The sequence below is a fragment of the Vipera ursinii genome (assembly GCF_947247035.1).
Source record: "Vipera ursinii genome assembly, chromosome: 1".
In the NCBI taxonomy this organism is placed as follows: Eukaryota; Metazoa; Chordata; class Lepidosauria; order Squamata; family Viperidae; genus Vipera; species Vipera ursinii.
The window spans coordinates 286,095,466-286,107,664 of NC_139512.1; the positions used below are offsets into that span (position 1 = coordinate 286,095,466).

A 12,199-nucleotide genomic window follows, 5' to 3' on the forward strand; every position below is an offset into this window, starting at 1 on the left:
TGAAACTTACTCAACCTACTGTGTCAAACTAAACACATACCAACCGTGTACAGTGTTCACCCTAGAACTGTTATAAGGAATTAAGTTGAAATTAAGAATTCCATTTCAGGAGCTTCATGAGATTGAAAGAGTTAAAAGAAAAAAAGGCCCATCTGTCAAGTCAGGTTATTAGCAAAGAAAATGAAAAGCCCAGGAAAATCAACACTTAGTAGTTAATTCAGAGAGTGGATTTCCGTTGTCAGGGGGAGGGCAATCTCTTGTTGGCCCAGAAATGGGCCAAAAGCAGAAAGGCTAGAGCTTGGATTGGAAGAGTAAGTTATGATTTGCAATACAGAATGTTAAATTTTACCGCCTGTACATTTCTTTTGGAGTGTGTTTTAAGATCCTGGGCTGGAAGGAGCAACCATTTTGTCTCTTTGGAAAGTTAACTGCCCATTCTTCCTCTCTTCAATTTTCTTCTAAGGCCTGTAACACTGCTATATATAAATCACACATATCTAAAAAAATGTTTGTTCTGGGAAAGGGATCTAGCCTTCAGTATATATCTTGTCAAGGAAATCAGTAGCAGAAAGTAAAATGGCTGGTGGCTGCTTACTCAGCCAGCTCACCAGTAGCTATGGAAGAGAAGCTGGGAGACCCTTTGTGGGAATCAGCAGAGGACCAAGCCACCACATTCTGTGTAGTCTGCCTTAGGCTGTGAAATGTAATTTGCTAGAAAATTAATTCAACCAGTATCTGGGTGTTTTTTTAGCACTATTAAAAGGCAGAACAATGACATCCATCCAGAAAGATCTGGGAACAGTGATCCAGTGAGAAAAATTAGTAATGACTGAGGTGCAAAATCCTATTCCTTATAGTGGATAATCATTAACACCTATTATAATACAATCACTGCTAGCAACCTGATAAACATGCTGCACAGATCAAGTTAATAAACTGTGAGATCTTAAACCTCTCTATCTGACATTGAGAAGCTAAATGAGACTGTAATTCTTATTCAACATCAATATATCACAAGGAATGAACTTAATAAATAGTACATATGGGAATGCTTTCATTCAAGAAATCTAACATAGAGCCAAAGAGCCAACAACTTTCAGTTTTAAGAATTTAAAATAGTGTAAAATAGGTAGCAATGATCAGAACTTTATTTAATAAACATGGGAGTAATTGATGAGAAAAATTAAACTAACGGATGTCTAGATAGAAAATGGTAAAATAGACTGGGCATAAACACAATATGCAGGAAGAGTTACAGACTTAAGAGACCATAAAAGTCAGATGTCTGAAATACTTGTCACAATGCACAGTGTTATGCAAAAAGAAAATCCGATTTCTAAAATTTGTGGTAAATCTCTGGAGAAGTTGCAGCAGATGGTTAAATAACTAAAAGTCAAATTCCTGCGAAGAGCAGAAAAATTAGTAGCAAAATAGCACTTTTTAGCAATTTACATTTTTTTCTATCACATAACTCATAAAATGATTGTGATAAACATGGAGCAAATAAATAAGACTGAAATAGGTTTGTTATACAGAAGGTCTGGGAATTTTACTCGGTTCACAAAACACAATTCCAGGCTTAGTACTCTTTAATTCTAAGTGCCCGTCTTTTGTACTGTCCTTTGGTAGGCAGTGGACCTGAAATCTGTTGGTGCTCTTGCAGCAGAGTGAAAGGAAAAATATTACAGTTGCCACTATGAAAAACCGGTGGTAAATTCAATGTATAATTCAAAAGTGGTTTCCATTTAGACGCAAGGCACAAATTCCTGCAGCCAGATTTTTTATTCTCAGTGATATTGTTCTACATTTATTACAGGAAAGCTTCCAATACGTAATATGATTATTTTATGGTATGTGGCTGAAAGACTCTCAATTAATTTACATTTAAAATCAGAGTGCCATCTTATGTGGGTCGGTAACATGGTAATAGAGATCTATCTGTTCTATCTGTCAAATCCAGGAGGCAGTTATCTTAATTCAAGATGATGTTACTTTCAGGTACATTGATCTAAGACCCCTAGGCAGCTTTCAGAGAATAAAGGAAAATGTATGACATTCTTAATAAAAATACAATCAAATGTCAGGTCTACTCGTTTTCCATACCACGAGTCCCTTTCTGAGTAACAAGCATAAGAAATTTCCAGAAGATGCTGAAATCTGTTGACATTGTCCCCCCCCCAACCCCACCGCTTTGACTGCTGAAAAAGCAGGCTTACACGTGAACGTACCAGGTACATCTTTAATGCCTTAGCTTCGTGTTTTCCAAAAATGAGCATGGGGTGTGCATGTTTTAACTTTGCAGTCTGTGTATGTACAACTGTATTTGCATTGACGTTAACGATATTTTTATAACTCAATATGATGCATTTATAAAATGAGTTTATCAAAATACACTAGTTAATAAATAAGTCCAGCCAAACCAACCTACTCAGAGTTAAAATTAACTTTGGCAGGCTTAAATGTGGTACATAGTCCATTATGACTATTATCATCATTCTTTTACTCCTCCCTACCCCTGGATGCTCATCTTTTGACTAAGGAAGCCGCATTCCTGACAGATTTCTCATTCCACATCATCTTCAGCCAAGCACTGCGCACTTACAATTCTCTGCAAAATAAAATATAGGAACTTTAAAATGAAACTGTTAATGGTATATTTCTCCAATTAAGCACATTACTGAGATCAGTTACAATCTCTAGCTTTTGACAATCAACCTCCTTCAAAAATCAACATCAGTAACAGTATTTAAAATGCAATTAAAAGTATTTAGAGAAATAATGAACCAAGACAAGCAAATAATTATAGGAGATCTTCACGGTTTGCTGTAGTTTTGTTTGTGGAGGCAGTTGAATTAATCATACCCAAAATACATTTCTGACAAGACAGTAAGCTTTAAATAAAGCTGCACATTGATATTTCTTAGCCACATGGCTCACGATATGAATCCAGGGGGCACATTTAACCAGTAAATCATTCTCTGAATGCACCACTGGGAACAAAAAGTTATTCAACTTATTCAGAAGCCTTTCTAACTTATCATAAGCTGTGGTAGCTGTTTCCCTTTAAAATTTCTTATTGTGCAAAACTGAAATAAGCACACATTTGGCAGGAAAAGAGCCAAGATATTTGAATATGTTTCTTGCAACTATTGCAAAAAGATCTAATACAAACTCAACTACATTATGGGTAAATTTCATCTATCCAACAACCTATAGAAACTTGTATTAAGCATATTTTTAGCAGCCTGAACTTTATCTCAGCCTTCCTCAAACACTTTGGACGTGCCCAATTTTTCCTCATTTTTGCTTGAGTTACATTACTATAATAAACATATCTATGTAACTTTACTAACTAACTTTACTTAGTTCAGTTCAGCACAGTCACTCATGCACTCGTGACCTCCCGTCTAGACTACTGCAATGCTCTCTACATGGGGCTGTCCTTGAGGACCACTCGGAGGCTTCAGCTGGTGCAGAATGCGGCCGCACGAGTTGTGATGGGGGTTTCCCGATACTCCCATGTAACACCTCTACTCGGTGAGCTGCATTGGCTTCCGGTTGCCCTCCGGGTGAGATTCAAGGTGCTGGTGATGACCTATAAAGCCCTGAATGGCTTGGGTCCGGGATATCTGAGGGAACACCTGCTGCCAGCATCAAGCTCCCTTCGTCCAGTGCGCTCCCACAGGGAGGGTCTTCTCAGGGTGCCGCCAATAAAAGACTGTTGGCGGATAACACCCAGAGGAAGGGCCTTCTCTGTGGGTGCGCCTGCTCTCTGGAACCAGCTGCCCGTGGAGCTTAGGACTGCCCCCGACCTTCGCACATTTCGCCGGGACCTGAAGACCTGGCTCTTTGAGCTCTCCGGCCCAGGCTGAGAATTTTTAACTGGGCTTTTAATTTTAGGGATGATTTAATCTTTTTAAATTTGTTTTTAACTTTTGTACTGGTTGTTTTAAATATCCTGTAAACCGCCCTGAGTCCTTCGGGAAAGGGCGGTATATAAATTTAATAAAATAAATAAAAATAAAATAAAATTAGTGTACAGGACTATCAGGTTTGGCCCAGCATCAAACCAGTTCAAAGAACAAACTGATGTAAAATCGAAATTTAGTTAATTTTTTTCTCGGAGCCATTTGGAAAGTTGTTTCTTGTTTAGATGGAAACACTGAGAATTTCAAATAGGGAAAACTAAATTATGTCATGTCAAAATATTTTTAAGAATTGTTTTATCACATTCGAATTACAGATAAATATGAATTATTACATAATCCTTACAGAAGGTTCCACAATGGAATGCTGAACTATAGCCTCTTTATACGAATAATTTATAAATAGCATAGATAGCCAAATTTCAGTTCTGACACGCGACCGGAACTGTCTGGAAGGAATAAGCTGTGATCACTACATATAACCTCATCTACTTCAATTCTGGATCTGATCTTAATGGATTGAAAAACAATACTAATGAGATCAGGAGAAATAATACCGATAATTACTAATTCTATTTCATAAACCAAACGATAAAGAATTTCATACCTGACTAATTGAAGGAAGTTTAGTAAGAAGCATTTGGAAAACTGGTGGTGGAAGAGTCTGTTGGAGAACTTGTAGTAATTGCTGAGGTTGTCCACAAACAGCGATGGCATTTGTTAAGTGATCAACACCTTTTTCATATTCTCCTGAATAAAAAAACAACTATATTATAGTGACTAAAGATTACGCATAATAATATTTAATGAAGATTTGAATAACTTAAAAATTCAAATTAATTCACCAAGTAAAATAAAATATCTGCATGACACATCTAAAAATTTGTTAACACAAAATACCCACAGTTCAAATCACTATCCTAGAATTTTCAGGCTTTATTCTTCTGTTAGTGGCATTCTTGATTTATGAACTGTTTTAGCCAAATTTAGAAAAACAACATACAGTATATTAAAATAACAGTGATAACATCACAGATCCAACTGTAAATTTAGAGATTATTTTTACTTTTTTTGCAACTCTCAAAAAGTAATTTGGCCTGCAATCCCTGGGCTCTGGGATTTAGTGTCCTGAATTTAGCTGAATTTATTTTTGAGTGGCTTAAGACGGGCTTCTCTATAGTAAAATTATATACAAAAAGGAAATAAATCATCAAACTCAACAGAGCTGGATTACAAGTTTGTAGATAAACATAGGCTTGCCCTTTATGTCACGTGCAACTTAGCAAAAAGAGAGAGAGAGAGAAATGCAACAACCTTGTGCTAGAAGTTCCTCTCCCAACTGTATCTCTTCAAGAAAGAATTTTTGAACTGCTTCAGCATCTTTTAGATCAGGCAACTACAAGAACAACATTCATCAAATCAGCCATTTAGGTATCATAACAAAATCTTCCACCCTCCCCACCACGCTTTTAAATATAATAAACTTTCAATTTCAACAAAGTTAATAATACTAAGAATTTTTCAAAAATAAAGAGACATTTATTTGCTATAGAAATTAGCTATCCTTTGTGAAGTACATCATCCCACAATATGCCACGCTAATTTACACGGATCAAGAGAAATATCTATAAAAGGAAAATAGCAGAAGGTTATTTGCCCCCTCCCCAGCAGCTCCTGAATAGGCTAAGATGGGTTGGGAGCTCAAAGGGAAGGGTTGCTTGCTGACAAACTAGTTTTCCATCTTCAATGGAAAAGGGGAAGGGGGAAAAAAAGAAAGTTATTATTCTTGCTTCTCCAAAATTAGGGCTATTGGATATATGCTACAAAAGGTTGATGGTACAATAATTTCAAGCCAGACACTTTGGAAAAAAATACTTTATTGTATTCATTCAATTATTTTATACCATCTACTCCAGAAATTCTTGATGATTATCAGGAGATATAAAAATATATAAAAACTAACACAAGAAAAATCATCCAAACAAATCAGTAAGAATAAATGTAAGATCGAGCCAGTATATTCACATTAGCCCCAAACCCTGCCAGGAGAGCGTATTATGCAGCATAAAAAAGCATATTACTACTACCTTAGAAAATCCTGCTCTTTCTTTGGCAAGCTTCTGTTTCTTTCTTCCTATAGATTAAATAAGGATATATTGATTTTCAAACAATCATGCTACTTGCACTTCAGAGTAATTTTCAGAAGAGAGGTCCCACCTTCACATATTTCTGTATGTACCATAGCAAAGAACATAAGGGAGATGCTCACATGCAACATCAAAAAGAATATTACCTTTTACATGTAGAACAATTATTCTTGAATTATGCAAAATTATATGTACAGGTCACCCAAGAGTCAATGATAGATGTTATTAAAATATTCCCATACAGGTAGTCTTCGAATAATGACTGTAATGGAGCTGCCCATTAAAATCAGAAGTTGTGATGACCATTAAGTGAAGCACCTCTGCGTCCTCCTCACATGTGATCGCTCCATTATCCCTGCCCTCCCTGATGTGCTTGTTAAATGCACGGGTCGTTAAGCAGAGCACGTAGTGCCATCCTGGAAGTGGTCATATTCCGAGCGGCGACATTGAACTGTGGCCACTAGGGAAATGGTGGCCACTTGTGGGATTGCACCAGAACTCCCAGCAATGGAGTGACTCGATTTTCTTCCTTAATGTGAACTCTGGAGATCTTTGAAAGGTAAGCGAGGAGGAGGCCTACAGGGATGTGATAGTGGAGGGGTTTGGGGGAAATAGATGGAAGGGCGCTGCAGCATCCCTGCGATCAGTCATAAAAGTGAGTGACCATGGGGGTTCTGAGCAGTCGTAATTTCAGGATCAGGTCATAAGTAGCTTTTGGGGGGGGGGTCTGCCATAACTTGCTAAACAACCTGTTGTAAATCAAGGACTACCCTATCTAAATTTCTCTTATTTTGTTCTAGCACCAAGAGACATGTGTATTGCTTCTTGTGTGTTGCAAAAGACCAAGAGTCCTTAGAAATTTGATGGTTATACATAGAAATATGTTAGGAGTCAAATTTTAATCAAATGCTGTACTTAAGCTCACCCATAAGCTCTTCCATATGGGTATAGGAAGACCACCAGTAATAGAAATATCACATAATCAGGGAGTTTTCAGCATTGTGACCCTTGCATCAATTGCAAAATAGGAAGCAAGTTAATTGTTTCTTGTTACTATAATCTATTGCAAATTGCTTTGGAGAAATATTTACTTTGATGGTAGGAAACTCATTTCACTTACTAATGTAAACAGAAAAGTATTTTCACAGTCTGGGGGGAAAGTTTCTACAAGCATGCCTTTTTATTAAGGGAAAACATAACAAAGGACATTGAGTATTTGTTGTAGAGGTGAAATAATGCAGAATTACAAAATAACATGCTGCATTTTGGATAACTCTACATTTTTCTTTTGCATTTCTCCTTATCCTGGAAGTTATTAGTGAAACAGTACCAGGAGGGTTTTGAGAATGCATTCTGTAGCATGACTCTACAAGGAGGATTTGTATGTGCTGCAACTTAACTATCGAATATTACCAAGTGAAGGTAACTATAATATATATGTAGTACTATGCCAGAAACAAGAATCTTTCCCCCCTCAGATTTCTTTTTCCAAGACATACAACCTTCTATGGCAGTCCAAAACCCTCTTATGTATCGTCAGATGCCAGGTGGGTGTAGCCCATTGGGTGGGCGTGGCTGCTGTGGTAATGGCAGACTGGGTGGGACTAAAAGGTTCAATCAATCAATTCCAACTTTGTGAGATTTTTTTTTCCCTGCGAGAAGTTGATTGATTGAAACTTTTTTTTTTTTTGCACACGGTGGTGGAGGCCTAAAGTGAAAAGGTTTAATAAAACTCAGCTGCAGGTCTCGGACTGAGACGATGGCACAAGTGCCCACAGAGAGGGCTCTGCGTTTCCACCTGTGCCATAGGTTCGCCACCACGGTTCTATGGCATCTGGATGGTGAAAGAACATGTTGGGGAGGACAAATGACCACTGTATTTTAACTATTTTTTTCATGTCCATGAAGAATGGCGACATAAAACTAAGTCTTGTTTCCCAGTGGCCCTCTTTTGACTTTAATTAGCATTCAGCCAACAGGGTTAGGAGCAATGATAGGATACGTCATTACAATATTTTGGATTTTTAGTGAATAAATGTTTTAGAGGATTATATAACTTTTCCATGAATACAGAAAGTATTTGCAAAAAAAAAATCTCCAAACATGAAGCAGGTTTCTGAAATTTAATTGGAACGTACAGGTAGTCCTCAACTTGCAACAATTTGTTTAGTGACTGTTCAAAGTTACAACGGCACTGAAATGTGTGACTTATGACCGTTTTTCACAGTTATGACCTTTGTGGCACGTGATCAACTAGTTCATATTTGTGACCATTGCTGTATCCCAGGATCATGTGATCACCTTTTGTGACCTTCTCATAAGTCAAAGTCAATGGGGAAGCCAGGTTCATTTAACAACTGGGTTACTAACTTATCAAGTGCAGTGATTCACTTAACTGTGACAAGAAAAGTCATAAAATGGGGCAAAACTCACTTAACAAATGTCTCGTGCAGAAAGGCAACAGAAATTTTGGGCTCAATTGTAGTCGTAAGTTGAGGACTACCTGTATTACATATTTTACAGTAATAAACATTTATGTTCATTGTTTAATTTAACAGCTGGACACACCTCTTTTCCCAGGACCTAGGGCAATGCTATATGATTAAAACAGCCCGGCACACACATTGTGTCTCTGTATATTAAGAACATTGCTTATGTGTATACAAATGTCAGGCTATGTGTTCAAAGTGGTATTCATTTCTGAATCTCCCGATTGTGGCTGGCTAACACTAAAGGTGAAGGAAATGTTGATGATGAATGAAAGACCTAATTAAGCAAGCAAGTAAGCCCAGAGAGCAGTTTGACAAAGGAGTTTAGATGGGCACAATCGTTACTGGTAGGAACTAACAAAATGTTATCAATCCAACCAGATCTTCTTCTTTCGATACAATGACCAGTATATATCTTGATTGAAAGGTAAGAAAACATTAATACATTATTCGTCAACAACAAAAATTTGAGGCAGGGTAAATAGCAAATTCCCTGGGGACAATATCAAAATTCCAGAAATTTTGCATAGCAAAAATTAAATACATGAATATAGGATAGGGATATCATACTGGGCAGCAGCGCCTACAAAAAGGGTCTGGTACTGTTGGTGGATCACAAGACAAACATGAATGTAATACAATTGGTTTTTTTAAAAAAGAAATGCAATGTTGGGTTGCAACAAAGTAGCATAAGATCAATTACAGCTAGTCCTTGACTTATGACCATAATTAGGACAAGAATTTTTGATGCCAAGTGATGTGGTCAAAAATCAATTTCATATGACCACGTAGCTTAGCAACAGTAATCCCAGCATTTAACATTGGTGTTAATCAAATTCCATCAGTCATTAGCCAAGGATCCACCCCAATCCAAGTCATTATGGGCTTGATCCCCTCCCAGCCCAAGCCTTGATTCTTCCAAGGTAAGAGACTATCTCCCCTTCAACTTCTTATTCCCCCATCTTTGCCCCTTTGACCTCACACACCATGTCTTGAAGAGTGGCAAGCAATGCTAGAAGTCTGCAACTCTGGGGCTGCTTATTACGCTGTGGCACAGGAACTTCTTTGCATGCCATGCTTTCAGGGCTGGAAGAAGCCCGAGTCGCAATGCAACATGAAGCCTCAGCCACCTCAGCCCAGCATCACAGCGCAAAGCTGCAGCCACCTCAGGAAGCCCCAGCCAGAGTTGTCTCACCACTCTGCACTCCAAAGCCCCTGCTGCCCTGCACTCTGCCACTCCAGCTAACATTCACCACCATTTTCTTGCTGCACTGCTAAATGGCATATCCAGCTGGCCCTTCCTGAGACAGCTGGTGGTCACACATGGCCAACTTCCCCAGGTCTTGTGAGGAAACCACTGTGCATGATCTGGGAAATAAGGTCTAATGAGGCCAGCAGCTGCCTCACAACAGGCCAAGCAGAGCATGCTTGGTCAGCAGCAAGGAGCAAGATGGTAGATGTCAGCTGGGCTGGCAGAGCACAGGGGCCCTGGAGGCCAAAAGAAAAAGGCAGGTGGGGTGAGTTGAAGGGCACCTGCGCTTGTAAGTGCAAGTAGGCTGCCCAACACCCAAATCTGTATCACGGGAACAATGGAGGTGTTACCAAGACCATAACTTTGGAGACGGGTGGTTCAGTTCCTTTGTTAACTTCAAAACGGTCATTGAATGAAGGGTCCTAAATTGAGGACGACTTTTAACAATTCATTTAACCAGACTTAGACTAACACGTTTAGTTCTGGGCATTTCATTTTAAGAATAATGCTTACAACTGGAGTATGCCGAGAGGAAAGCAACCAAGAGTGATAAAAGGGCACAGAATGTAAAATAATGGTTATAGGCACTGGGTGTGTTTAGAAGGAAGAGAAGGTTGAGGCGAGGCATAAGGGGATGGGAAGGGAGCCATTTGCTGGGATACGCGATAGTCTGTCTATCTATCTATCTATCTATCTATCTATCTATCTATCTATGTATCTATCTATGTATCTATCTATCTATCTATCTATCTATCTATCTATCTATCTATCTATCTATCTATCTATCTATCTATCTAATTTATATACCGCCCTTCTCCTGAAGGACTCAGGGCGGTGTACAGGGCAATAAAAATAAGAATACAGGATACAAGATTTAAAGTTAAATGATTGTGCCCAATGTTGTAGGTTAGTTAAAATAATGTTAAAACCCAAACCCATCAGGCCAGGCCGGCTTGTTCGAATAGATAGGTTTTTAGATCACGCCGGAATTTGTGGAGTTAGGGCAGGACTAGATGATCTCTAGTGATCTGGGATACCCAATTTGCACCTAGTTTGCACCTGTGTGGCTCTGGTTCCTTCTCTATCCAAGGTTCCCTCTCTGGCAGGGGCCTCTCACTATGGCAGGGGTAGGCAACCTCGGCTCTTTTATGACTCATGGACTTCAACTCCCAGAATTCCTGAGTCAGCATAGCTGACTCAGGAATTCTGGGAGTTGAAGTCCATGAGTCATAAAAGAGCCGAGGTTGCCTACCCCTGCACTAAGGAAAAGACTAGCAGCCGTTAGCCGAGGACTTCCTGGACCTTGAAAACCACAAATCAGGGCAAGGGAAGCGACTCTTCCAGGCATCCGGGGGGGTGGGTGGGGGGTGGGAATGACCCTAACGCGCCCAGCCAGAAAGGGAAAGGTTAAAGAAAAAGCATTCGGGCCGTGAGGAAGGCCGGTGGGGAGGGCAGCGCGAAGTCAGCTCTCGGCGGGCGGGCGGGCGGACGCACGAGGGGAAGAGGCCGAAAGACTCACGTTCCCGCAACCGGTTCTTGAAGTTGGGGTCGCTCCTCCTCTTGCGGTCGAAATAGATGCAGTAGCCGATGAAAAGGGCGCCGCACACGCCAGCGGCGATGGCGCTGCTCTTGCCGCCCATCATCCTGCCTTTCGCGCCCACCTCGCGCTTCCCCGAGCACCTTGGCCAGGCACGCAGGAGAGGAAAGGGAAGGGAAGGAAAGGAAAGGAAGGCCCGCCTCGCGCGGGTAGTCCGTCATCAGCCGACGACGGCAAGAGGCTCGCTTTGCCTAGGGCAGGGGTCGGCAACCTCGGCTCTTTTATGACTCGTGGACTTCAACTCCCAGAATTCCTACGTCAGCCTAGCCGGCTCAGGAATTCTGGGAGTTGAAGTCCACGAGTCATAAAAGAGCCGAGGTTGCCGACCCCTGGCCTAGAGCAGGGGTAGGCAACCCAGGCTCTTTTATGACTCTAGACTTCAAGTCCCAGAATTCCGACGTCAGCCTAGCTGGCTCAGGAATTCTGGGAGTTGAAGTCCACGAGTTGCCGACCCCTGGCCCTAGGGCAGGGATAGGCAACCTCGGCTCTTTTATGACTCACAGACTTCAACTCTGGGAATTCTGGGAGTTGAAGTCCACGAGTCTTAAAAGAGCCGAGGTTGCCTACCCCTGCCCTAGGGCGAGCACTTGAGAAGCGAAGACCGGGCATGTCCTACCTGAAATGCGCCTGTGCATTGCAGAAATCCCCCCCCCGCCCCCCGACAAAAAAACCCCCCAAAACTTTGTATTACGCATGCGGGAAGGATTCGCACGAGGTTATCTCCGTTTCCGTAGCTGCAGGAAAATTGGTTGCATCGACGGGCTTATTCAGAAGTAATTCTCTTTATG

General features: G+C 40.5%; 1 protein-coding gene across 1 annotated transcript; it reads right to left on the reverse strand.

Moving 5' to 3' along the window:
• Positions 1-1,126: 1,126 nt before the first annotated feature.
• On the reverse strand, positions 1,127-11,552 carry TOMM20 (translocase of outer mitochondrial membrane 20). Its single transcript, XM_083350781.1, has 5 exons — positions 11,334-11,552; positions 6,014-6,060; positions 5,241-5,322; positions 4,534-4,676; positions 1,127-2,608 (listed from the first exon to the last, which is right to left on the reverse strand). Exons 1-5 carry the CDS (start codon positions 11,455-11,457, stop codon positions 2,564-2,566), a joined length of 441 nt encoding a protein of 146 aa, XP_083206907.1. The 5' UTR covers positions 11,458-11,552; the 3' UTR covers positions 1,127-2,563.
• Between the last annotated feature and the right edge of the window lie 647 nt (positions 11,553-12,199).

Coding starts and splice junctions, on each gene's coding strand:
- TOMM20 (XM_083350781.1), bottom strand. CDS start 11,457: ATGATGGGCGGCAAGAGCAGCGCCATCGCCGCTGGCGTGTGCGGCGCC. Junction 6,061..11,333: donor CAAGAACCGGTTGCGGGAAC/GTGAGTCTTTCG, acceptor TTTAATCTATAG/GAAGAAAGAAACAGAAGCTT. Junction 4,677..5,240: donor AGAGGAACTTCTAGCACAAG/GTTGTTGCATTT, acceptor TTTTTTATTCAG/GAGAATATGAAAAAGGTGTT.